Consider the following 27,707-nt stretch of genomic DNA (forward strand, 5'->3'; position numbering starts at 1 on the left):
GATGCAGCGCTTGTGGCGCAGACGATACGCTGCCGCGTACCTGAGGCACTTGTGGTGGCGCAGCGCTGTACTGCGGCGATCAATCCATGGCGACCGCATGCCTCCACTTCTTCCTCCTCCTCCTCCTCCTCAATAATTCTCTCATCTCCGTACGTGGACCGGAACACGAGAGCTAATGGCCTGGCCGGACCGTCGACACGTCGACTGCGACACTGACATGCAATCTATCGGCCAGACTTGGATAGGGCCTTTTTTTTTTTTTTTCCCCCATCCAATCATAAAATATCTCCTTGTGCATTGGGATTTGCAGAAGCTCCTGCCACGACCATCTTTAATTGGGTTTGATCTGACTTGGTCAAAATGAGTTAGTCCAGAAGAAATCTAGGGTTGCTGAGGGTGATTCCAACACAGCACAAGTTTTAACTCACTGCTGAATCCATATCCACTATTCTTCGGTCTTTACTACTGTGCTTCACAGATCATAAAAATGACGTGCATGATTGCATGAACAGATTGGTGAAGGGCCAGTGGTTCCTGAGAAGTAAGTACATGCTCTCCAACCCATCCATCCAAAACCTCACACCCTGGACAGACGAGCATCCCACGGCACTTTTGCCCGAAAAGAAAAAAAGGCTACTTGCAACGCAATAATACTTGTATTATATATATATATTGATTGGGTCCTTCCGGGAGGTTGACCGCTCCGTTGGAAAGCTCGGATGAGGTCATCTCCACCGCCCAACCCACTCACCCACTCGCCACGGAACGCAAGACACCACAAACCATTATTAGCTCAATGGGAGGCATCTAAGAAAGCTTTCGCCACCAAGTTATTGCCTCGGCCTCTGCGTCCGCCACCCCGCTTCCCCTTCCCCTTCGCGCCCGGCACGCAATCCAGCAAAGCGTCCGTCCACCTTAAAAAGACCCGGACAAGGACTTGAGATCCAGCGGAGATCTCCTGTCCTGCCTCCTTCCCCCGTCCCCCAGGGACCATCACCCTTGTTGAACTCACCGGAGGAAGAGGAAGAGGAAGAAGGCTATTCCCTGTTCTCCGGGAGTCATAATTGCGCAGCGGCCCACCACCTGCGCCGGTTGCTGGTTTGGCTGACGAGGGTAAGTGGCGCAAAAGAATGGCAAGTTGGGTCGACGTTGTCGGGCACTTGGATTGGAGATGACGGTGGCAGAGAGCAGTGCACACCGGACTCCTGTCTATGAGTTAACCAAAACCGGCATATAGTGAGTGTGTTTGAGCCCACAAGCTCGCATCTTTGATTTGATGATGTAAAGCAAAAGTAACATTCGGACAGACTCGAGTTCAGTGGAGGTCTGTACACAAGTTTTCCTTCTCCTGATAGATCTCCATGGAGGGTTGCCTACGCTGGAAGCGGAAGCGGTCCATGAACGATGTCAAACTTGATGAGCCCAGATTTAGGACGATGAGTTATAGCAGCATGCTTTGCAATCTGATACCATCATCATCTATCACATATTTTATCGATCTGACACATCGATCACAGTGCCATGGCAGATTCGACACCACCTCGAGCATCTAATCATACGATCGAGTAATGAACCGACGATTCCACGTAATTATCCTGTGAAATAACTCTCATACAACATAATATTTAATTGCTCTACTAATTTTATCGCATGCGTCCCAACACTTTTTGTAGAGCATCCCACCGAACCACCATGTTCTCCGCTCCCAAATTTGCCACAAGTTCGGACGTTAGACTCAGGTCCGCTGCAACCCGTAATGTGCTGTAACAATCAAAGAAAGAAAAGACATCATCTCTCTACGATATGGGAAGTCCATGACCATATACAACCATTAAATATAATCGAACCACATCGCGAACTCCAGAGGGAGTCTACAACCTGGTCACATCGTCCATTGTTGTCAGTGGTTCCCATCTAACTATCACTGTCATTAACACTCAGCACCGGTAGCACATGAACCAATCACCAGCCCAAGCCACAATATCTACGACAACGAAAAATTCAATTGTTGATTTACCAACCAAATATTGCATTGTGATTCTACAATCTACCTCCTAATAAAGGATATGTTTATGAAACAGCATTCTATGTTTCGCCCTTTTCCTGGTGTTCCTGTGAGGGTGAGCAATATGTTTCTCGGAAGAGAAAAAGATCGATACAACTCTTTTTTCTTTTGCAGTAAAACGAAACTTGTATTGAAGTAATAGAGCCAAGAACAGAATCAAAATATCCAAGCAAATTGGGATTCAAAATTGCGAGAAATATGGAAACAAATCCGATAAGGAATAGAATTACCAATGTCTCGAAATCATATAGATCCCTAACGAGCAAGGACCCCCTGAAGGTACATGAGTGAGTATAGAAACATCTTATTGTCAAGAGCATGTAAGGTTGTCTAACCATCAAGTCAAATTGATCTAAAGAAAATGAGAAACAAGCCAGAAAAGTCAAATAAAGAATAAGATATTATTCAATAATTCACCAGAGCCTTGTTCAATTAAATAGTCAGGTGCAACAAGATTATCCAGAAAAGGCATATGGACTTGCAAGGATTTTAGTGGATACTGCAAATTTTCTCATCTTAAATGCAGTTTGTACATTTGTGGAAAAATGACAAGGGAAAAATTTTGATAATGAAGATTTCGCAATCATGCTAATAAGAAATTCAAGCTAAATTATGTTACTTCCGTTTCATACATACAGAAACAAGTATATGCACAAAGAAGTACCAGGATGAAGCACCATAAGTTGCACAGAGAACTATCAGAATAACACATTTTATGACCCCGAAAGAGATCCAGCCAGTAATAACAAGAATGCGGTACCAGGTATCATGAACATCTGCAAAAAGATGTAGATTGAAAAATAACCTAAAATAAATGTCACTTGTGCAAAAGAGAATGCCAACAAGAAAAAAGAAAACAATACAAGAAGATAAGCATTAAAAAATTCTTTTTGAGAGGTAATACTACAATCGTAACTTCTTTATGGCTATGGTTGGTAGAAAACCAAATTCAAGTGTGCGGAGATACTACAAATATAGAAGAAAATATTGGTCATGATTCATTAGTGAATCTAAAGAAGCACAACCACATAAAACAGAAAATTATAAGCAAAAAACATTACTCCATAATTTGAATAGGATGTTGACACTAAAAAGTTTGGTATAAAAAAAAAAAAACCAAAAAGGGTTGTCCAACAGGGTATTAGTAATGACACAATTATATACAACAGAGGTGTCCCACAATCATTTATATGATTGCACTATAAGTTCATCAAACAGAATGGATTTAAACAATGGTATAACATTTGGAAAAGAAAAAGATAGTGCATGGGCATTCTGGGGTGCTTCAGAAAATAAACCACCAAGCATATTAATATAAGAACACATCTTTCAGTCCCTTGAAGATAAATATGCAATCCAAAAAATCTTATAAAGCAAAATTATGCAAGCAATAAAAAAATCCTGATTTTTCAGACTAAAGGATTAAGCTTGCACAAGAAAATGAACAAAACAACATCCTTATCATGCCAAGGCACCATATGAACATCTCATGGAACTTTCTCTGGCCCCAGAATGTTTATCCAATTAAGTATATAAAAAAGAACTTCTTCATACTAGGTTAAATGGGCCAACCATGCTTCTCAACCAGACCCCTAAAATAACAATCTTACATTGGTTAGAAGACAGCAGAAATAAGTGTCATGTGAAAACAAAGCCTATGGCCCTATGCAACATTATCAAAATATCCTCTTAACAAATCACTTGATCAATGCTCTAATTTTTCTAGCTACAATGAATTTGAATGACGTCAAATAAAGGTATATGATGCTCGGCATTAATTTAGTTGCAGCCTTTCGAATTGGAGGTCCCTCATCATGGAAAGCCATAGTCAAATGTATCATTGCTATACTCATATCATGCACTCAATCAAGGCTGCTTACACGTTTTTGAAGGCCCCATCACTATCCATACAAGAATATTCAAATCGGTAGCATTCCTGAGCATATGAATCAGCAGTGGTGTATCTAAGAATGAATCGGCAAGTAGACAAAAAGAGAAACAGGGTCACATTTTATGTTAAGTACTTGTCTTATAGTGTTATGAACACTTGACAGGTTAACAAGCAGCCAATGTGAACCAAAAAGCTATACTTCTCAAGTCATCATCTTAGGTGTTGATTGGTATCTATATTCATAAAGTTCATTAAATGTCTAACAGGCGGATATCTGTCTAACGAGCAGATACATCTCATTCATAATTACAGTAAGATGATAGAGATGGGGACAGCAAGGAGGATAAAAGAAAATGAAAGAAGATGCAAACTACTCTATGAGCACATATTCCACTAACTGCAAGGTTCCAGATGTGAAGCATCTTGTATATATTTTGCGGTTTAACTTTTCACAAGGAAAAAGGCAGTATTCCTAACCAAGAACGATCAAATTGAAGTACCGTCAACCATATTTTACATAATCCAAAATTTCTAAACACTACTTTCAAGAACTTATATCATACAGTTGATATGCACTGTGAATTGTTATGAAGATGACGGAGATATACATAGGAAAAGATTGCTACGAAGTTATTACCTACTTACATCAATAGAAGGCCTTCCGGAGTGCATTTGATATAATTACAATTGAACATACGTGTCCAGCAGGAAAAATCATAAATGAAGGTCCTTTTTGCTTCGGGCTATCGATTTCAGGCAATTCAACGCAGCATCAGGAGAGTAAAGATACGTTTAGAGAGAGAGAGAGAGAGAGAGAGAGAGAGAGAGAGAGAGGAGCTCACTTGAGGACGGAGAGGTGCCGCGTTAGCCTTAGGATCGTATCGTGCTCGGCCTCGGGCATGGTGAGGAAGATGCACAGCAGGCCGACCGAGAAGATCACGAACAGGGGAATCCTCGACTCAGCCCTAAGTGGCTTCTTGGCCGTGGGCGAGTCATCTCTGTCGACGGCGACGGCGACGGCGATCTCCTCGTCGCTCGGGCCGGTCGCGTTCCTGAGCGGCGCCATGGAGACGAGAGTGGGAACCGACCGACGCAATGCTGCGAGAAGAGATCGCATCATAGGAGTTGAACGAGAAGGGGTGAATTCCCACAATGGGATCGAGGAATAATTAGGGTTCTTGGTAAATGAACAATCGTAAAATAAAAAGATTAGATTGGGAAGAGTCGAGGAGGAAATGAATCGAGCGACGTTGGATCGCGTGGCATCGGCCGGGTGGTACCGAGAGGGGCGTGGACTATCATGTTTTAAGATTCGTGTTGTAACTTGATCCACGCGTATCGACTATGCGCCGCGTGATGACCAACCGCGCGAGATGAGTTTACTCGTCTTTACGGATGCCTGCCGGCCATTATCATTCGTCACGATTTAGATCTTTACGTTGACTAGTTGTCTGCTTGCAATGATCACGAATCTGAGCATCTGGATTCTTCTGCAGTCCACCGGAACAGGGACAACCAATCGGCGCTCGCTACGGTGGCGTTGACGGTTCTAAAACGTCAACCTTGCGCCGACATCTCAAGAAACGTCTTTGGCTGCAAAATCCACGGAAGTCAAACCCGATTAGCTTCGCTGTATCAGGTTTTGCATCCGGTACGCCAATCTCTCGTCGCATTGGATTTTGGGCTCTGAGTCAACGTCATCGTCGAGGTGTATCTTTAAGCGTGTTTTTGAGCCCTTCTTCCGTTTGAGAGGATGCAGATTAAGAACATGCCCTGAGTCACCGACTGGGAATTGACTTCTCGACAGTGTTTTGGATGTCCAGTCCGATAAATTTCACGGGTGGACTTCGGAGATCCGTCAGAACGTAGCCGCTGGAACTGATAAGGATCATGATGGTTGATCTGATTCACAGCCAATGTCAGAAAGTCAACAAATTCCTTGCCCCACTGAATGAAGAAGAGCTGGAAACTTGGACTTGGGTTCATTGTCTGCTAAGTGGAGGACAGTTTGATCCCTTTGAGAAAGAAGACGACCAAGAACAGGGAGGTTGTACTCTGGCGTCGAAGTTTGGTGCGTTGTTCCTGAAATCCCGGTGTCACTTTCCAATCTCTCTCCCTGGCTGACGCCAAACATCTCTATTGGCGAGCTCCCTATGCCAGCCATGTATTCAATTCTGGCTTCAAACGCCTCCTTCGGGTCAGCGGTGGAGCATAGAGCCTCTTCTCGTCCCTTTCCGTCGCGTGGTTTATTACTCGTAAAACTCGTACCTTTGAAGTTTCCAAAGCTCGGCCCTTTGAGCTCCACCAGATCCGTCCTTTGACCAGAATTCCCCTTCTTTCCCCTTCTTTCTTCTCCTTTTTCCGCTCCCTTTCCGCTTTTCCGTGCTTCCTCTGCTGCAAAGATTGGATCTTCTGACACCATGAGCTCCGATCACCTTTAGAACATCTTCTTCCCGTTTCTTCTTTGTGATGGGATTTGTTCCGTCCTGCAACCATGCTGTTCTGGAGCCATAAAAGAGGCGCCTTCCGATTGGGGCGCGGGGCGATGGACTCCAAACAGCGGCTGCAGCACGAGCAGCAGGAGATGAGACGGCCGCCCCGGCTAGACAGGCGCAACGCCGCCAAAAACTTCGATTACGGGGTGGAGGCGGCGGCTGCCGGTGGCGTGTCGTGGTCCTCCTCTTCCTCTTCCTGTTCAGCCTCGTCGGACGAGTCGCCCCCGCTTCGTCCCACCAGATCGCTGGACCTTCCGTACTCCAACCAGACCAGCTTCCGGATTGGGGGCATCGAGGGCGAGGTGGAGATCCTCTGCCGTAGCCTCGGCCTCTCCGGGCCCGAGGATTTCGCCATTTCTCTGCCCGCATGGGAGGCGCGCAAGGCGCTATCCTCCTCCGACCTCCTCCACAGGAGATCCCCACTCTCTCATCCCGATAGCGCAACCCATGAAGACCCCACCTTTGCATCTCAATCAGCCACCTTGGCGTCGGATTCACCGCCTACTTTTCACTCTTCCGCGTCCATCGAAGAACCCACAGGACGTCACGATGTGGAGGAGAACGAACCTGCGAAGAATTCCTGCGATACTTCCATGGAAATCACGGTCGCGGATGATGAAGCTGTCAGGAATTCCGTCCCATCTTTTGAACCTAGGGGAGGTGATGGAGGAATCCGAGGTGTTCGGCCATCGATTCTTGCTCCTCCGGCAACTCTTACACCGCCGCAGATAAACTTGGCGCCCCTCACTCCACCACCGGCACTCCCACCGCCTCCATACATGTCCTTGCCAGCCATTGACGGGATGGATTCAGCTTGGGACATAGTGAGGTCTTTCGCTCCGGAGGACAAAGATAATACTTTTGGTGCCTGCAATGACGATGAAACGGATGAAGAAGACAACACAATAGAAGCAGAAGGAGAGGAAGAGTTGGTGGAGCTGAGGTTGGGGGAGACCTCCGAGGGCTTCACCGGGACTTCATCCTACTCCACCATGAATGTTGATGATGATAAATCCAGTTGGAGTACTGAAACAATGCTCATAGTTTCACCAAATGGCAAGTTCAAGAGGAACATCAAGTCATGGATGCGAGGTCGACTTCTAGGGAGTGGTTCCTATGGAATGGTGTACGAAGGGATCAGTGAGTAAGTGTTGATGCAATCTTGCAAAGCTTAGAATCCATTGATGACAACTATGCTTTTGTTTTAGATTCTTAATGCTCCATACTCAAAATCGCCTTGAATAGTCATCAGATTTCTTCCGATATTATTTGCTGATCACATTTGCTTGTTCCATCTTTACATTTACAGTGTAGGTGTATTTTTTGCTGTTAAAGAGGTATCTTTGCTTGACCAAGGAAGTAATGCTCAACAGTGCATTCTTCAACTTGAGCAGGTAGAATAATCTCAAAATCTTTGCTGTCATATTTATCCTTCCACTTCAGTCGTAAACATTTGATGGTTCTCTTTTGATTCCTAAAGTACCAATTGAATGTTCTTCTGTCTGGATCATTAATTATCTTGCTGAGAATTTTTTTTTTTTTTCCACTTGATCTTTCAGGAGATCATGCTATTAAGCCAATTTGAACATCAAAACATAGTCCAGTACTATGGAACAGACAAGGTAATTTGTCTTCTGATCTGATTATAGTTTTAGGTTGGATTCTTGTCGTGTTAGATGCAAATGCGAAAAATTCATATGTAACTCTTTTCAGCTTTTGCCAAAATTTAAATGCTTCTGTTTTTGTTATGAAAATGCACCGCAAACCTTGTGATTAGGGTCATGATTTTTATTATTTTGGAAGACGAGAGAGGCCATTTTCTTTCTAATCAAAAAATCGATTCTTTATATCCCTACTATATCTGCAACAATTCCTAACTTATTGTATGGATTGTATTGCAGGAGGAAGCAAAGCTGTTCATCTTTCTTGAACTTATCACACAGGGCTCCCTTGCATCTCTATACCAAAAGTATCGTCTACAAGATACCCAAGTTTCTGCATACACCCGACAAATTTTATATGGTCTAAAATATCTTCATGAGCGAAATGTAGTGCACAGGTGATGCAAGTGTTTTAATTGTAGAAAATTCACCTTGAAGTTTCTATATTCGACTGTCTATCCATATGCATTCTGCAATTATTAGATTATCCATAAACATTATAATCAGTTTTGTCGTAAGTTTAACGAAATTACACATTAAAAGCAATAAGTAACTTAAGATACAGCTTCTAATGATATCATTTCCTTTTGTCAGAGATATAAAATGTGCTAACATACTGGTTCATGCAAATGGCTCTGTAAAGCTTGCTGATTTTGGATTGGCGAAAGAGGTTGGTTTATTATGCTCTAACTTTTACATGCAACTGTTTGAAGGTTTGAAAGCTTTCTGGTGCATGCATATTTACCGGTGTTGTTTACGATTTCAGATAACCAAGTTCAATGTGCTCAAATCATGCAAGGGAAGTGTTTACTGGATGGCTCCTGAGGTTAGCCCATCTCTTCTAGTAAATTTCTATAACAACACTTGATGATTACCTTATAACTTATATTGTTTTGTGTCATCTCATTCTATATATCAACTTAAACAAGGATAAAATGTCATGTTTATCCCGAGTTTGCAAGTAACGATTCCTTGGCACGGCACAGCACAGCACTAGTAAACCTAATTAGGCAAGCTGCAAGGAGCCAAATGCACGGAATTGAAATAGAATAGATGAAAAGGCATCAAAAGGATCTTTACTTACCGTGCTTCTGTGACCTATGACACCCTCCTCTGATGATACAACCTCTGATAGTGTACTAACAGATGAAGAATGTTAGCCATCAATTGGGTAGAGGGAGGGAGAGAGATGAAATGCCTGATTTAAGTCAATAGATTGTGTTTCTGGCTTGCTCAATACCTAAAACAAATTAGGAAAACAGAAGAAACACAAGATTTGTTGGGTAAAGCAGTACATCGGGTACATAGCAACACAGCAGTAGCTAGTTGAAAGTTCACAAAGGGGATTCAAAACAACAGCTATCCTGAACGCTATGCATTCATCTTCATTTAGAACCTCTACTTGCTACAGATGATTATTTGTGATAATTCGGTATTTCGGTATGCGAGGTAGTAAGTGGCGCCTTTAAATCACCTGGTTATATGCTCACTAGAAACAAGATTGTAATTGTCCTCCTGGTAAACTTTGCTTGATTAGTTTGCTAAAAATACTAGAACTATTTCCATCTATGTAGATTGTGCCGTCTCTTTCAATGATTATAATGATGCATAAATGTTCAATCTCTTTTGATCTTAGATGACCATAGGAGATTTGTTGGAGTTTTTACTCATCGAGACACAATCATTATTCAGGTTGTAAATCCTAGAAAGACATATGGACCTGCTTGCGATATATGGAGCCTCGGATGCACGGTTCTGGAGATGCTGACACGTCAGATTCCTTATCCTAATCTTGAGTGGGTGAGTGATTCATATCTCAATAGCAGTTGATTATTGGTTTATGTTTTGCGCTTTGGATTCAACCTTTCTATCAATTCCACAACAAAACAACTAATTATCTCCTTCAAGCATACAGCCAACAGCAGCTAGGCATCTATTTTCTCTAATTTTCTCGGTGAAGCTTGATTAAATATCAAGCTAGTCTCGATGGCCTGACCACTATTATGATGGTAAAGTCTAAAGGAACAAAAAATGGTTAACTATGGGAAATAAAGCTTCTAATAAATCTTTTTTGTTCACAAAGCCTTAAGTTTTAGTTATAATTATAGAAGAATAGTTGCGAAAAGGCAATTTATCTGAGCGCTTACCGATGTTCTAATTATAGCAGCATTCCATTTATGTTGTTTGACATTTGGCTTGTTCTTCAAAGATGAACTTTTGTTTCATCTTTCCTAGAAGGCTTATTGATCTCTTTCAATCTGCAGACACAAGCTTTATTTAGGATTGGCCGCGGTGAACAGCCTCCGATTCCGAGCTACCTATCCAGAGACGCCCAAGATTTCATCAGCCAATGCGTGAAACGTAACCCGAGTGATCGGCCGTCTGCTTCCCAATTGTTAGAACACCCATTTGTGAAGTTGTCACTGTCAGTTTCTGCAGTCTCTTGAGTTATCTTCTGACAGTATCGACTTGCGGAAATAGTTGTGCAATAGATACGTTTCAAGGATGCCATCAGCACTCATTTCGTTGAATGAATGGGTGGATGCTTGCCTGATTTGAAGCAAAGCATTGCTTGCAGGACTTGATTGCTGAAAGATCGATAGATCAAGACAGACAAAAGTGTTCGGAGTGTGAAATGGTCGTAAACTTGTTTGATGACAGTATCATAGCTAGAACAACAAGATAGTACAAATGGTAATTGCTAATATATACTCATAAGAAACTGTTCATCCTTCCCCCACTAAAAGCTCACCTTCCTCCTAGTTGAGGTAAGACCTTTTTGCTTTTTATCATTAAAAAATCTAATTATTTTAGGATTGATGACTATCATCCTTTTCGATATGATTTATAAGATCTTAACAAAGGTGCTGGCCAATGTTAAGAGATAGCATGTGTCTCATTTGATCTATGTCAGATGATGAGTTGTTAGCCTTTAGGGCTAACCCTTCTTCTTATAAGCATGGTATCTCAGCCCTGAATCAGTTTGCATCATTATCCAATCTTAGGATGAATCTTGCTTAGTCTGAAATCTTATTTCCTAATCATTGTGCCCCTCAAATGAAGCATCATATATGTGAGAAGATGAGGATTAAGATAAATGACCTCTAAACTACCTTAGGCAGCATTATTACTAATGGCATTGGAGAAGGCTCCCAATAAGGTTCAGGGCTGGACCAAAGGTTGCCTTAACCAGGCTAGGAAACTTGTTCTAATTAACTATATCAATGGGGATCACACACCCACCATGGCAGCTGCAGTCCTTAGTTGAGGACATTTTGAGCTTTACACATGAGTTTTGCGTAGATGAGTTTCATTATATAAGGAGGAATAGGAATGTGGTACCACACAATCTTGCTTTATGTGGTAGATCATAAGAGTTGTCTACATCTTGGGGAGCAGAGTTTAATCCCAGATTGTTCTTGGACTCCAAAACATCTTGTGAAGCAGTTTCCATTTGAAAGAAAAAAAACACATAAAATCATAAGTATATCCAAACTGAAATGAACAATACAACATGAATTTTAGCTAGAGATCAGCAAAATCCAATCCTGGAGTTCCACTGTGTACTTGAGATGTACCACCAACCCTTGAATCTGACTCCTTGTGCAATGCATTTGTAATATCTCTGCACGACTTCAATGGTAGACAAGAAATCCTACATGAGATTTTGTTGGTATAGATGTTGACACTGCAAGATCTCCCCTGGCCCAGCCCCGGTGAACCGTTACCCGAATGCTAATCAGAGTCTTCGTACACTTCGTCATCAGACAGCTCATCCAGCGATCTCATGTCCAGCTGATACCGCAAGATGCCCCCGATGCCACCGAAACCCCTGCAGAATTGTGAGCCCTCTTGAGATTTGTTGGTAACAAACTCCAATGTGCAACCGAAACGCTTGTACTCATTGGCAAACCACTCCAGCAGCGAAATTTTCTCCTGGACCTCTAGTTCAGCATTGTTTGCTGGATCTCGGAAGTTACTCTGATTAGCTTCTTGATCCTTGTTCAAATGCTTTATTATAATCTCCCCACTGGTGCTGTTTTTTAGCACATACCTATTGATATCCAAGTTTTCCCATACGATTAAGGTCTCCACGGCTCCCATTTCAAGAGCCTTTAATGTGTCATCCACACCAAAGACATACTTTCCTGTGTCTTGGCTTATTTCTTCAAAATACTTCCCTATCAATTTCTTCTCCTGTATGAATTTCACATTTGACAAAATTTCCGCTGACAACTCGATGGCCTGATTGAAACCATTCTCTCCTCCATAAGAAACATCAACCACATTGAGTATTTTAGCTTGAAGACGCGGGTCAAACATGTCCGACTGGCTTAACTCTGTTTTGAAATCAGCTGAACCAGCCAAAATTAGACCGGCCACATTTGGCTGACTCGTAGCTGGGTTTATGAAGAACTGGGTGGCAAGTTCAGCTGTTTTTCGCACATAGTTATGGCGCTTCTCCATACGAAGCCGAGCAAAACATAGTGCTGATTGTCCTCCACGACCATGCTTTTTTGGAAGATCAACAGTGAATTTGTGGAGCACCTCACGCGTATTACCACTCAATGTGCCAAAAAGAGTTCCATTTCCATCCATAACTATAAAACCAAACTTGTCATCTGATTCCAAAAGTTCATTCAAAGCCTCGGTATGGAATTTGTTATCGCAAAGATAGAGCGACACGTTGATGGGCTTGAAAGGCTCGAAATCAATAGTCACCTTCTTTTCTTTTCCATCCTCGGTGACGATGGTTCCAGTATATAACACCAGTCCATTGGGAGGAACCTTGTTGTATAGTTTCAGCCTTTGCTGAGCAGATGTAATCGCTGCCAAGACAGACTGTGGATTGACTCTACTTTTGATGTTTGAAGCAGTTCCATATTCATCAGCCAACATCTTGGTGACTCGAGATATCTGATCACGCGGTGGCATTACGAGGGAGATCATGCTTGTGCCATTACCTCTTGTAGATTCCAAAGCCTTGATTAATTTCTTAATCTTCCATATCTCAATGTTCTTATCGGTTTCATGACCATCTGCCATGAGATACCGGATTGAGAGGCAGAAGTATGCAAATAACAGGCTCTTAAATAGTTTGACACTGATTGAGTCTCTCTTAATAAAAGAAAAAAATGCGACACGATTTATGATAGGCCACATATGCTGTGCTTGGATTGGTTTCATCATCTTGCAAGAAACTTAACTAGAAACAATCTTATCAGTAACCTAATCCCTAAACCACGAACCACGAACCAAGACAGAACAACTTAGGACTTCAAAGCATATCTGCTCCACCGCATAGGATTCCAACCATGCATATGAAGTTGTTAAGCAACAGTAGAACAACCAAGCTACTAACTCAACATCTTAGAAGAGAGCTACTTGATTGTTACTGATTGAAACATTCCCTGGATGTGATTTTGAATATGATTACAGAGACCTGGAGATCAGAAGAATCCTTCAAACTGCACAGGTTATAGATATTTGCATATTTTTGAAACCAACAACATAGTAGTAAGATATGTTCAAGCAAATGAAACAAGATAAAGAATACACTTCACACAGCAAAGTATGGAAATTGGTTTAGATCTCTGTTTTCAGTACTCACACAGGATTATTTTACTACTTCTACATGCCAATTTTGCTCTGTAAAGAATTTTGTTTGCTGTCGAAAAACAGAGAGGGATTGTGTACCAAAAGAAGAGAAGGAAAAGGAGTAATAAAATGTTGCTCTTTTGGATCTTCTTCTGAGTTGGAGATGGCATTCCAGAATTTAATCAAATCAACAAATTGTAGAAAAAAAACAAGAAACCTAAAGAGAACACATGATATTTCCATATAGAAAGCTCATATTAGGACCAAAAAAACCAAAATTTTCTGGCAAAACCAGTGAAATTGGACAAACAAAGGAAGAAATAGGTACAATTCTCAACAAAGGCCAAGAAAGGTAAAAGATTCAAGTCACAAGAACACAGAGAGGAGAGGGCAATCACCCTGTGGCGGCGCCTGCGGCTGTGAGTAAGCGCGATCGAAGAGCTTTCCTCTCGGATCCAAGAATGGGAAAGCAGAGGCCTTATCTTACCATTGTAGCCCTAAGAGGATCTTAAAAGTACTTATTTGTCCCCGACAACAAATCTATTAAACGGAACGGCGGAGGTCGAAATGGTTATACTTTACCGTCCCGTTTGATGACGTCATGCCATACGCAATGAAACCGTCCTAGTCGCAAGCCGACAGCCGCATCAACTCGCGCCTCCATTCTGTCCACGGCAGCAATCCTCGAGTGTTCTCTCTCATGGCGTCTGCTTTGTGCAGGAGGGCTCTTCTGCGCGCTTGCGGAGGGAAGCCGCCTCGTTTCTTGAGCCCCTCGAGGCGGTTCTCCGGAGAGGCGCCGCGGAGGTTCGCCGCTCTCTGGGGGAACGGGGACTACGGGAGGTTAGGGCTCGGCGGGTTGGAGTCCCGATGGAAGCCCACGGTTTGTCCCTTCTTCGATGATGATCCCCCGGTGTCGATCGCTTGTGGCGGCGCGCACACCCTCTTCTTGACTGGTACTTGTTTATCTCTAAAATTTGTTCTTTTATGTTTCCTTCGGGAACGGAAAGCGGCAATTTCGATAAAAAGGCGCATTCTTAATTCTTCATCCGTGATTAGGTTTTCTATTTTTTTCTTCCCCTTCCGAAGAAATTTAGATGCAGAGTTTGAAATTCGAAAGATCAAGTAATTTTCTCTTTTGTCTCTCGAACACAAAGCACCTTTATGACGTCAACGAGTCTTGGTTCGCGGTGATGAGAAATAAGAAGAAATGCAATTCATGTGTCGGATCAAGATCTGTCCCTTGGGTCATTCTTGAGTTTCAACAAGAAAAATGCATTCTTGATTCTTCTTCCAAGATTTGTTTTTTTTTCTCCTTTCCTTTTTGAAGAAACTTAGGTACAGAGTTTGAGATTCGAAAGATCAAGTAATGTTCTCTTCTTGTCTTTCGAACACAAAGCACCATTATGACGTCAAAGAGTCTTCGTTCGCGGTGGTCAGCAATAAGAAGAAAAAAAAATCATGTGTTGGATCAAGATTTGTTTCTTGGATCATTCTTGAGTTTTAACAAGGAAAAAAATGAAAATCCTTTTGTAGAAGTCCATCTTCTTTTCCTCTATTTCCATTTTGTTGTCACTTCTTTTCTATTTGTCTGAAAAAACAACAGTGTCTAACACTGATATTTGGAATTTGGATAACATGTTGAAAACCATGAGGTTCAAAGGGTAAGAGTTGGAAATGTAGGGGAGTAGATATGGCTAAAGGGATTTGGGAGTATGTGTCATTGCACTGAATGCATGCTTGTGACCAAAGAATGATTCGGGGTTACTGATAACTTCTTGAGAATAAATTGGCAGAAGATGTGAGGATATTTAAACTAGGCATGAAAATGGAAGTTCGGTTAATGTGCAGATAAATATTTCTTTTCAGACAGAATTTGGATTAGAATAGCTTAGATAAATGATATATTAAAATGAATATTTTAAACCATATGGGATAGGCAACTGGAAATAAGGAAATGCTATGGTTTGACGTACCGAAGCATATCATTGGGTACTGTCACGGACTTAGCTGGTTTTGCCTAAGTCGTGCGGTACCCTTGCGTGTCCATCCGCAAAAGTCAGCCTTCCCGAAGCATCCCATTGTCCCTTAGGACCAACAAAAGAGAGAACGGGTTAGAGAGAACGCCTCACTCGGGATCCACAAGCAAACATCTCCGAAAACACTTCATAGACGATGCAAATTACAAACAGACTTTACAAGGTCTGAACAGTTGCACAACAAAGGGTAAAATGGTCCACTACAGACCGAAAATCTCTCACACGTGTCCACATGACACAACTTTTATTTACAAACCTAAAGCGGCCACCAATCCAACTAAAATGAGACTATTAAGCCTTCGGCCGTCCCTCTACATGCTGTACAAAGCATGAACATACCAAAAGACACGGACATACATAAGCATTATATCAAACATCTTGTTTAGAAGTTTGTCCGTAACAGTACGGGCAGTATGTACCGGTTCGATAGAGGATCGAAGTGGACGGTACATCAATATATATCAGTGTACCATGTGTCGGTATGCTCGATACAGCTCGGTACCGCTCGGTACGTACCATATTGACAGCTAGTCGGTACACTGGTACGGACTGGTAATGTGAACCATGGGAAATGCCATCACTTTTTCGAGGTAATGACATTTTAAATACATTATCATCTTGTATTTGCTGTTAACTTATGAGCTATTCATACAAGGAATGGATTCTGGCGTGCTTCAACACAGTATGAACCTGCAAAAATATGCCAGCTGAAATTATAGCAGTGTGTATTGATTTCCTTAATTATAATGTCTAAATTTCGGTCCCCAAAGTAATATGAACTAATTTTCCTCAAGAATAATATGGGAATTATTATATAATAACTTGTGAATGGATGCTCCACCAATAATTTGACATATTAGCATCTAAAGTGTCTTTAGCTTCAAATTTGACCCATCATATATCAAATTTTTATGGGCCTAGAAAGATAATTTGTATAACAGCTGTATTTTTAGACGGACAGCAGATAATCAAATGGATCTGCTGTTGCACATCGACCTCGTAAGACTAGATGCTAAATGCAGGGATTGATCTCTTAATCTGCTTTATTCACATCGAGTATTTTCATGGTTGAATGCAATTATGTGCTTCAGTGTCATGCTTTCCTCGTCTTTCCTTAACTGTTCTTCTGTATATCTGCCTGACTTCTCTGAACATGATTATTGCACACCCTGCAGAGATGTTTGTTGTCATTCCTATGTTTTTGAGTATTTTTCCCTCTGTTGAACAGAATGTGGTCGTGTTTATGCTTCTGGACTGAACAACTTTGGGCAGTTAGGCAGATCATCTGCAACACCTTTTGCACTAGTAAGCTGTTCTTTCTGATTACTTTAAATTATGATCGTTTTTAATTATATCTAAATGTAATTGTTGACATGGTTTTATCTGGGTCAAGGTTCATTATACTGCAGCGTATCACTCGGTCAAAGCAATACATATTTTGGTCCGATAGGAGACCGGTATAGGTGGTACATCGGTATGTTCTTATGTATCATGTGTCGGTACACTCGGTATGGCTTGATACAACTTAGTACGTACCATACTTATAGCTAGTCAGCACATCGGTATGGACCGGTAAGGAAAACTATGATATGGGTATTTAGGAATCACTTCTAAGTTGATGACAATATAGTCTAACGGACGCACTTTAAATTTCGGGTGTCTTTACTCAGTCTATTTGTGCATTGTAGAAACGGGTATAGCAGGAGTACTTCTTCCTTTTTGTATGAATCAAGGATTGAAATTTCATTCCGTACCATACCAGAGTTTCGAGCTTCGCTTGGTACTGTACGGTACTATGTACCAAACGATATACTAAGGCGTACCGAGCGGTATACCTAATTTAGGCATAAAATCCTCCGAAAATACCTGAAAAAAAAAAGTTAGGATAGGGTTTTTAAGTTAGAAATAAATATAATAATAGTATAAGTTTAGCAAAACCAATGTAAATTAGGTAAGAATAGTATCACATATCTTTTTCGGACTTTGAGGAATAGCTTTGTGCAATATTCGTATTTCAGTCCGTTACGGATTGTTCTTCTGTAAATATTGAAATATCTACAGAAAAATCATTTGAATTGTCAATTCACAAATCGTTGCTTTGTAGAGTTTGAGAGTGTAAATGTGAGAAAAAATGAGTTTGAGGTAGTTTAAGGGAGTGTGAGACTGAAATAGGAGAGAAGATGAGTTTAAAAACCCATGAGAAAGGGCTCCAACGGTCATTTTGACCATTGGAACACTATTACAGTTCGGTAACGGTCAAAATCGATCATTACCGAGCTGTGTCGGGCGATAACGATCGAAATTTTGACCGTTACCATCCGATATACCCCCATATCAGATGATATTGAGCATTTCGCCCGATAACGGGCGGTCCGCGTATTGGTATGTTGTCGGACCGATACGTACTACCCGTACCGAGCAATATTATTTGAAATTAGAAACTCTGATAAGAACCACAACGCAAGCCAATATTTTTGAAGGAAGATGTATGAGAACAAAGGTTACTAAAATTTATAAATGCACTATAGAGGGGAAGTTCATCTAAGTCTAACATGCTTGTAGTTACACCAAACAATTTGCTCGGCTTAGTTTTCTGATAATTTGTTCTCATGTTGCATGTCAATTGACACAAATTAAATGTAAAAGGGTATATTGACATGCACCTTGTTATGTGTTTCCAACACAAGATCTTAAAAAAAAAATGCATACATTACCTGATGTAATTTACACTTTTGTCTTAAAGTGACAATTAACTTATATAACAATAATAAAGCCGTAAGTCTCAACTATGTGGAGTTGGTTATATGGATCTTTTGCCGCCACTAAAATATGTAAAAGGTCATATATTTAGTTATGTAAATCTTTATTTATAGTTTTTATTAAAATCTTTTTAGGTCTTCCTCTACCTTTCCATGTATCATTAATATTAATCATTTCGCCTCTTCTGATTAACGCATCTGGAAGTCTCCCAAACATATGTTCATACCATCTTAAATGATTTTCTCTCATCTTATCTTTTATCGAAACGATACCTAGTTGTTCACGGATAAGAGTATTTTTTTTCCTATCTATCCAGGTAATCATCATGTTTTTACTCTATAAATAATATCTTCGTCGATCCCTCCGTCTTATTGAAAAATTGATCCAAGGTACTTAAAAGCTTTTACTTAAAAAGACTTCTTATCCGTCCAACTTAACTATATTTTTTTGTCTATTTCTAGAAACACTAAGATTACATTTTATATATACAGTTTTAATCCTACTTAATCTAAAACATTTAGTTTCTAGGCTTTTGCCTCTATAACACGAGTTTATAATTAATTTCACTTAGGCTCATCAACTAAGACAATATCATCAATAAATTCATCCATTATCATTGTGAAAAGACAGGGACTTAATGTAGATTCTTGATATAATCCTATGCTATTTGGAAACTCGCTACACACACTTTTTAGAGTTCTAACACTAATAGCTACATTATCATACATATCTTTAATAACGTCAATATAATTAGTGGATACACCTTTCTTTTCTAAAACTCATCATAATAAATCTCTAGGAACTCTATCATAAGCTTTCTTTAATCAATAAAATCCATATGTAAATATTTCTTTTTCTCTCTATACTTTTCTATTAATTGCTTTAATAAATAAATAGCTTTTATAGTTGATCTTCTAGGCATAAACCAAATTGATTTTTAGAGATATTTGTTTCAAGGCTTATCTTACTTTGAATAATTCTTTCCCAAAGTTTTATGATATGACATATGATTTTAATTCTTCTATAATTTGAACAACTTTGTATGTCACCCTTATTTTTGTAAATTGACACTAAAAAACTCTTTCTCCATTCTTCAAGCATCCTTCTAAATCTCATAGTTTTGTTAAATAAGCTAGATAACCAAGGTACTCTTTTGTCTCCAAACTTTTTAAGACCTCAATAGGGATACTATAATGCCCCACACTCATACCTGTTTTTATCTTCTTTAATGCGTCTTTTAGCTATTTTCATCTTCTTTTATGTGTATTTTACTTCATTAGCTTTAATTTTACGAATAAATCTATAATAATTGGCCAAAAAAACATAACTTGTCCATTAACTTGTCCTACTAAAAAGGTATAATACTCTTCATCATTCTTAGGTGTATCGATTACTGAATAGTTGGCTAGTCTAAAATTCTATTAATTTATACTCTGTATCTATGCAATACCCATGTTGGTTGAATTTGCTGTGATATTCCTTTGAAAAATTAAAGACATCAATGCAAAACAAGTTTTTTAGTCTGTGTTGTTGAGTTTAATATCTGTTACAAAGGAAGTATATTGAAAATATTAGTAAATACTTCATATTTGTACTTCCACTACTAATTTTCTGGACATGAAGTATGAATTATATAGAAACAAAGAGATCTTAATCTGATTTTAAGACATAACATCATTTGTGCAGGAGCCAGCTGAAGTTTCTGGATTACCTGAGAACATTAGACAAATTTCAGCTGGCTACCATCATTCGGCTGCTGTTACTGGTGAGAAAACAATGGACCCTGCAAACTTCCATGCCTTCATTTAATTAATTTTCTTTTGGGAGCCTTCCTTCTAAGATAAATACAGAGCAACATTATATATATTTTTAATTATGATGCATTATTGGATGGCAGCGATATTTTAAATTTTAGATCAATTTATTTATCCAATATTTAGAAGAATGTATTAAGGATATAAATATTGATCGGCTTAGTATGTAGCCAATAGTGTTTGCCAACCTTACCTAATATCAATTTAAGACATATAGCTTGGTAACCGTACAATAATCATTTTTTTGTTATATTCATTGCTGGTATCTAGTGGTACAAACCCAATATAACATTTCTTACCTGTCTTTATAGCTACCAAAACCAGTCTTGGACCAGTATTTAAATCCTTAAATTATATGTTTTTGCTCATGCTTTTCATTTGATGGATCAGTTTCCTGGAGTGCTCTTGTTCATCACCTTTGGGGCATCTAACTGTACTCTTGCTTTTTTTGTTTGTTTTGTGTTAGCGGATGGAGAACTTTTCATTTGGGGCAACAATTCAAGTGGGCAGCTTGGTCTTGGAAAAAGTAATGTTCTATTACTTTTATTTAGTGTGCTATTAGTTGGCAGAGCTTTCTTTTTTTGAGTTCTATCACTCTCAATTTTCATTTGGTAATAATGCACCAATGTCAACACATATCTGCTTCATGCTTGCTTATTTGTCATGCTCGTTAGCAAATTTTATTATTCTTTGCATCTGCATCTGTAATTTTTTTTAAGTAATAAAAAACCTGACCTTTAAGATCATTACAAACTTATTGTAAAAATTAAAGCTGATGAATGCATGCTTTTTTTGTTTTGGCTAATTTTTTTCTTTGTCTTATAATGATTACATGATGCTGTTAGAGAAATCTGCTGTCAGTATTGTTTTGTGCTAGTCAACATGAATCTTATGTGGAAGAGATTTGGCCATATCGTACAAGCATATTGTCGGCACTATCCATGCAGATGAATTAAAACCATACCGAAAGAGATTTCTCTAGACAAAATTTCAATGTTTCAAGTTGTTTTGTTTTCTTTCTGCTTCTTTCCTTTCAATCTTTCTGTAAGTTCCCTATAGTACAATAATAACATTGTCGGCGACAAGCTGTGGTGTCCCAACTTTTTGTGGTAGCTATATGTAATTAGTACTTGTTTTAGAAGGAAATGTTTATTTTTAATATTTTAGCATTATATCAATTTTTGTTGTAAATATTTCCACCAATGCTTCATGCTTTGATAGGCACCTGTTGCATATCTAGACTATTTTTACAGAATTGTTTACTTAAGGATTATCTGTCTGTTCTTTATGTTTTTTTTTTTTTGTATTTGAAGTTTTGATCAAATTGTTACTGTATCTTTTAAAAGCAAATGCAAGATCCTGTAGTAAGATTTTTCCATTTTCCTTTAGTGTTACCATTGATCAATTCACTTAGTGCATCAACTTTGTATGTTTGGTTCTCATTTCCATTATTTTTTTTTCTGCATCTGACTTCCTTCTGTTATTAGTTTACTTGATGAAGCCTTTTTTTTCTTGTATGTTTATCCTTGCTACAGCTTTTCCTTTTTTCTCGTGTTGGTGTTGTTTTTAATCTCTAAAAATGCAACCTCAGTTGTTTGGAATTGCTTTCATTGCATATCTGACCTTTTCTCCACTGCCAAGATTGTTCATGCTTATCTTGGGGTTTTTTAGAAGCACTTATTTACTGATTGGAAAAAACTACTATTTGATTACACATTTTACTTGATCTAACCTATAGATGACCTCTGCACATAGCTTAATTTAACAATTTAAAATTCTTTCAATGATCTTAAATTGTATTGGGAATGAATAATTGGTCTTAGTATTTGTTATAGGTACAAAGAGCATAGTTTATCTCCCTACAAGAGTTGATTTGTTGGTTGGAATCAACATTAAGATGGTTGCACTGGGTTCAGAGCACTCAATTGCTATAACAGGTTGCAAAAAGAATAAAGATACATATGACTTTTTTTAGCAGTTAAGACTATTGTCAATTGAGGTAGATTTTCTAATGCATATCCTCCTTTACAGATGTTGGTGATGCCTTAAGTTGGGGAGCAGGTGATTCTGGTAGACTTGGTCATGGTCATAAGTCTAGCCTATTTGGCTTCTCTGTGAGCTCAAGGTTTGAGATCTATGAACATTTTAATTAAACACATATATTACAGTAGCAGGAATATAATTTGGATTTGTTAATTAAACACATTTTGCACACATGTTACTTAAGAAGATCTTGCTAAGGATGTCTCATTGTCATATAAAATAATAAATTGAAAGATTGGATGCTGCATCGGAACTTCCATTGGGGCTGCTTCCTTAGTGTTTGAGGTGCATTCTTATTTTTCATCTATGATCTAGAAGTGGCTTGTTTGGATGCTTTTATCTTTTGAATAATGACTTGCCACAATATTTATTTATTAACAATTACATACAACATGTTTCTTAAAACATATCATAATATTTTTTTTATCAATAAGGATAACAATTTTTCTTATCGTACAGAATCATACTTAAAGATCCATTTATGCAGTGAATATACTCCAAGGCTAATCAAAAGCTTGGAAGGGGTCAAGGTACTTTTGTTTGTATGACATGCATTTTCTTTTAAATTCTTTTTATTGGATGCTTTTGGACGGTTGGTCTTGGGTAATCTTTTGACTACATACATGTGTTTATAGATCAAGACAGTTGCTGCAGGAATGTTGCATTCAGCTTGCATTGATGGTATGCTCATAATATATTACTTATCTGATAATCGTTGAAGGTGTATATCTTTATTTGAATGTAATTTTCTTGTTCTGTGTTACTAATAAGCAGAAAAAGGCTCTGTCTTCATATTTGGTGAAAGGTCCACAAATAAGCTGGTATCTATCATCACCAATAAGTATGATCATACATTATCATTTTGGTTCAAGTAGCTAATAAATTCATTTCTCTGTAACTTCAGGAGATTGGAGAAGGAAAGAACATCCGGACTCCAACTGTTGTTCAGGAAATCCCAGATTCTGAAGAAGTTGCCTGTGGTGGTTACCATACTTGCATTGTGACAAGTAATGTCTTCAATCAACTCCCAAATTGGCTTCTGGTTGTTCATTGGTTTTCAGCTTGGAGATTCAAATCCTGAATATTTTGGTGCACATGTTGCTACATTATGTCTAAAATAGTAAAATAATATCACAGATTGGCCTATTTATAAGTCCATTTGATTCATATGTTAAGTTTTGTTGTTTGCTTCTCATATTTGTGTTGAACATTTCGTTTAGAGTGTTGTTGAAAACAACAACATAACACAATTTGGAGTCAGTTATATTGATATTTTTTCCGTCATTGATCTTTAAGACACTTCATTTAAGTGTCTGATATTTAAATTTATCACAAAGTCGAATACTTATGGGATAGTTCAGGAATAGTTTCCATAAGGACTTTGTTTATTTGAATATGGTCTTTTGATGATGGATTTCACAGGTATGTGATTTTAGCTATGTTGTTTGTTGTAGTTGTCTTTAGAGTTTTGTTTAATTAAACAGAGATGATAAGTCTATCTTACGTTTGTCATCATAAGTTCTTGTTACTTACATACTCAGTCGTGGATTATGTTATTGTGATGAATTAAACAGAGATGAATTAGTGTTGCTCATTAATTGCCTATTATTTGTCATGTTCCATGACTACATATTATAATATCCGAAATAAAATGTTAATTCTTCTTGTACATAATTCTTATATAAATTTTTTCACTGTATTTGTGTCTTACTGGATCCTTTTATTTTCCAAATTTTGTGCAGCATAGCCAGATAGCATTTTAATGATATCTTATATCTGTATTCATTTCATGATTCATAGTGTCTTTCTTTTTCTTGTTTCTTTTTTTTTTCTTTTAGTTGGGAAAGGTTTTGAACCCTTTTGAGTCATGACTTTGGATCCAGAACTGCTTTGAAGTTATTACTGTTTGCTTGTGAATAATATAATGATTTTCTAGTTTACCTATCTTGATGTGTTTCTATTTAGGACGGTTCTTGAATACAGTTAGTGAGCCTTAATTATTCTTAAACATCTGTTCAGTTCCTAATTGGATAGTGAAATGCAAATGAAAACTGTGATGTTCTCTTGTAAAAAATACTTAACGTTATGGAGTTACATCAATCCTTATCATATGCAGGTGGAGGAGAGTTATACACATGGGGTTCAAATGAGAATGGTTGCCTCGGCCTAGGGTATCAATTAACTTCTCATTGCACTCCTCAACTTGTAGATTTCTTTTTCAATTCATTTGTCATATATAGTTGATATTTCTGGTTTTGCATGGTGCTAATAATCCTCATTTTGAACTCAGATGCACAGAGATGATCCGCAATCCAGAAATTGTTCAAAGCTCTTTTCTTAAGTCTCCTATATCTAAGGTCATAATTTTCTGGTGTTTTCTGCATCATCCACTAGATATGTTTCTAAATGCTTTACTCTAAAGTTTTCTTCAAGAAATGTGCAGGTAGCTTGTGGTTGGAAGCATACAGCTGTGATTTCTGGTAAGATTTTGCCTTTATTGATTAAAAATTAACTCAATAAAAACATGCAAACTCTTCATTATTCGTACATTCTTTTGTGTTCTGTGCAATGTTAGGCTTATCTAATTGTGTTATGATTTGTGTTCTGGAATATCAACTCTATTTTCATTTCTCAGATTTTAGTTTTTACTATTTTTTTAGAGATTGGGCTTGTTTTCAGTTTTTTAATTACTGGCATAATTGTTGTCGATAATCATCATGTGCTTAATTGTACACCACACAGCCAACATATTTTTCTTTGTGAACATCATGTAAGATTATTTTTCTTCCAAAGGATTCTGTTTTTTGCTTCTCAGAAATTGTACTTGTTAGAAGCTGACAAGTCTATGGAACTGTTTCTTCTGCAAATGCATGTAATGTATATTTTCAGGAAGTTCATACTTTTGATGGGATAATGGTTGTATACTATCGTATATATTATTGTGAAGATCCCAAGTCTTAGAATTATCAAACGATCATCCCGTTGCAATACAATCCTAATGTTTAACCATCAATTGTGTACTTGTAGCAAATACCATCATTCATAGAATCTTGCTTGGGTCCAGTTATCTTGAAGTGAATATCTGCTAAAATGCCAATCAGAAGCTTATTTTGATTGTTAACCTACATGATCATCAAATTTGCTCGAGTCTTAAGGTTTCTCCTCACTTTTGCAAAGGTCTCAGTCAATGGCACAGGGGTTTTATGTTGTTGGCATGCTTGGCGTTGATATATCATTGGAACGATATGGCTCAGCATGATTCTGCCTCGTGCTACACGTGCCTGTCAAAACAAGTGAAAAACTGCCTGTAACTAGTTTGAGGAACATTCTTAAGTAGTTTTCTTACATCATGTCACCAAGTGTATGATGGTTGGAGAATTGACCTCGACCATTTTAGTAGAAAAGAAGTGTTGCTATTTCGGAGCACCTCCAGCATACAACTAAATACCAGAAGGCAGTAACAGCCCATTCTTAATTGTTAATATTTGGTACCTGGTGAACAAGGAAGACATCTTAGCATAAAATTGGCATGCTGCAATGTTGTTCAAGAAGATATCTGATGCTTAGAGAGAATCTAGTTCGAGATGATATCGGATGGTATGGAAGATCAGGTTGTTTAAGCATTTATTTGCATCATGGCTATCTATTTTGATGAAAGCTTCTATAGAAGAATCATACAGGGCATCGCTAACAACAGGATACATGTTTAGCACTTCTAAGCTGATAACTCGCTGTTACTTGGCCTTCCAGAGAATAAGTTTCTCGAAGAAAGCACAGTAGCATGTTTTAGGTATTTGTTTAGTGACACTGTAAATGATATTATGATGAACTTGGCTCCAAATTAGAAATTTAATTAAACACTTAAGGAAGCTTGCACAAACCGCTACAATCATGCATGATGTGATATTTGGAATGAGGGATACAGTTAGTGGAACTCTTAAGTTGACATCATTGCATAATGTTATATAATTATTATTGTTAAAATTGGCACTGTCGAATTGCAAGTACTTTTTCATAGAACTCACACAACAGAAATTAACCTGAAGTTGGTGAAATATACAAAGGTCCACAAAAGCTTCATTGCATATTGCTACGATAATAAAATGGTAACCTAATATGAAGTACTCCCAATACTTAGTGTTAAACTCCTGTTTGAATGTTGTTTAAACAAGTTGGCATATAATTTGAGAAGCAAATTTGGTGGAATTTAGTGCATTTCTAGGTTGTAGGATAGTTCAAATTTTAAGAATATATGCTATATTTGTAATCTTCTTTTGTCTATACCAAATTTGATAAATTCGTAATGCTTTGTTTTATGCATAATAACCATTTTATAATGTCAATGTTAAGGTGGCAACATCTTTACCTGGGGCTGGGGAGGTGCTAATGGAACATTTTTTGAGGATGGCCATTCTTCTGGAGGACAACTTGTGAGTTATATTTTATCAAATGCTCCGAATTCTCTCGATCACAAACATATAGCTTAATATGTTCATGTTTTATAATATATCTAGCTTTCAAGCTAGATGTTTGTGAAAGCTTTAGCCGATCATGGAAGAAGTATCATTTCTCTTGCTCCATGGCATGCATGCATCAATGCAATTACCAAGGCTACCGATAAAAGTGTCTCTTCTTTTTTTCCTGAATTGTACATCCTCAGAATATCAATTCCTACTCCTTTTGATGCGATCCCAATAAGATTAATGTGTGTATTCCTGTTCTAGCTGCTAGAATTTCTAAATCAATAATCATCACTTACATTGTATCCTAAAACATTCTATTTGTCGGTGGAAGTGAGATTATTATTTTTTCATTATTGAACCAAAAATTGATCTAGAAGTTCTTCAATTCTTATTTCAAATAGTCTAGTCTGGTGTGGCTGACATTTACAACACTGGATGTTCCTTGGAATTTGCCAATGTTTCATGAAACAGCTTATATAGCAGAGAATCTACCACTGTTTTCAGCATAGCTTCATTCATTAGTTTTGGTTCCTGGAGTTCAGACTGCTGATGAATGTGCAGGGCCACGGAGACGACAACGACTGCAATGTGCCCAAGATGGTAAACTTCGACCAGCGAGTGAAGGCTTTGCACGTATCTTGCGGTTTCAACCATACCGGCGGTATATTCGAGTACGATCAAATCAAAGCAGGGCTATCTGGGTGCTTGTGATATGTTTGTTCTTTTACCCATAGAGCTGCCAAGCTTCACATGATAATGTTGTAGTTCATTTTTTTCTCCTTTGCTCTCTTGCAAAACTGCAGGTGTGTATGTCATACAATTAAACACGATAACGAATAAAGGAAGGCTTCTTTCGTTTACTTATTCCTTGATTTCATGTT

General features: G+C 38.5%; 4 protein-coding genes across 17 annotated transcripts; 2 read left to right on the forward strand and 2 right to left on the reverse strand.

The window, feature by feature from the left end:
* Positions 1-505: 505 nt before the first annotated feature.
* Positions 506-5,428, reverse strand: LOC108951586 (uncharacterized membrane protein At4g09580-like). Of its 12 annotated transcripts, none has more exons than XR_010480855.1 (4): positions 4,799-5,428; positions 2,730-2,841; positions 1,879-1,984; positions 506-1,761 (listed from the first exon to the last, which is right to left on the reverse strand). XR_010480855.1 is itself a non-coding variant. In XM_065088169.1 (3 exons), the coding sequence occupies exons 1-3, from the start codon at positions 5,074-5,076 to the stop codon at positions 1,644-1,646; spliced, it is 537 nt and encodes a 178-aa protein (XP_064944241.1). In that variant the 5' UTR covers positions 5,077-5,428; the 3' UTR covers positions 506-1,643. The 12 variants fall into 12 exon arrangements, 1 of the variants encoding a protein (XP_064944241.1); XR_010480856.1 differs by lacking the exon at positions 1,879-1,984 and adding an exon at positions 4,602-4,699; XR_010480853.1 differs by adding an exon at positions 4,602-4,699 and having other exon boundaries at positions 506-1,984.
* A 170-nt stretch (positions 5,429-5,598) lies between these two features.
* LOC103969214 (mitogen-activated protein kinase kinase kinase 1) lies at positions 5,599-10,692 on the forward strand. Its single transcript, XM_009382689.3, has 8 exons — positions 5,599-7,595; positions 7,761-7,845; positions 8,011-8,073; positions 8,353-8,510; positions 8,707-8,782; positions 8,879-8,938; positions 9,805-9,912; positions 10,377-10,692. The coding sequence occupies exons 1-8, from the start codon at positions 6,451-6,453 to the stop codon at positions 10,557-10,559; spliced, it is 1,878 nt and encodes a 625-aa protein (XP_009380964.2). The 5' UTR covers positions 5,599-6,450; the 3' UTR covers positions 10,560-10,692.
* An 854-nt stretch (positions 10,693-11,546) lies between these two features.
* Positions 11,547-14,235, reverse strand: LOC103969215 (eukaryotic peptide chain release factor subunit 1-3). 3 transcript variants are annotated; one of them, XM_018819965.2, is made up of 2 exons: positions 14,109-14,235; positions 11,547-13,151 (listed from the first exon to the last, which is right to left on the reverse strand). In XM_018819965.2, the coding sequence occupies exon 2, from the start codon at positions 13,060-13,062 to the stop codon at positions 11,848-11,850; it is 1,215 nt and encodes a 404-aa protein (XP_018675510.2). In that variant the 5' UTR covers positions 13,063-13,151; positions 14,109-14,235; the 3' UTR covers positions 11,547-11,847. The 3 variants fall into 3 exon arrangements, with proteins under 3 accessions (XP_018675510.2, XP_018675508.2, XP_009380965.2); XM_018819963.2 differs by having other exon boundaries at positions 11,547-13,580; positions 14,109-14,234; XM_009382690.3 differs by having other exon boundaries at positions 11,547-13,555; positions 14,109-14,233.
* A 71-nt stretch (positions 14,236-14,306) lies between these two features.
* Positions 14,307-27,690, forward strand: LOC135596197 (ultraviolet-B receptor UVR8-like). Its single transcript, XM_065088165.1, has 15 exons — positions 14,307-14,663; positions 16,975-17,051; positions 20,193-20,271; positions 20,787-20,846; positions 22,156-22,257; positions 22,352-22,445; positions 22,851-22,893; positions 22,999-23,044; positions 23,138-23,184; positions 23,268-23,370; positions 24,480-24,534; positions 24,654-24,720; positions 24,807-24,843; positions 26,714-26,793; positions 27,388-27,690. The coding sequence occupies exons 1-15, from the start codon at positions 14,411-14,413 to the stop codon at positions 27,535-27,537; spliced, it is 1,293 nt and encodes a 430-aa protein (XP_064944237.1). The 5' UTR covers positions 14,307-14,410; the 3' UTR covers positions 27,538-27,690.
* Positions 27,691-27,707: the final 17 nt, after the last annotated feature.

Source organism: Musa acuminata, chromosome BXJ1-10 (assembly GCF_036884655.1).
Source record: "Musa acuminata AAA Group cultivar baxijiao chromosome BXJ1-10, Cavendish_Baxijiao_AAA, whole genome shotgun sequence".
Classification (NCBI taxonomy): domain Eukaryota; kingdom Viridiplantae; phylum Streptophyta; class Magnoliopsida; order Zingiberales; family Musaceae; genus Musa; species Musa acuminata.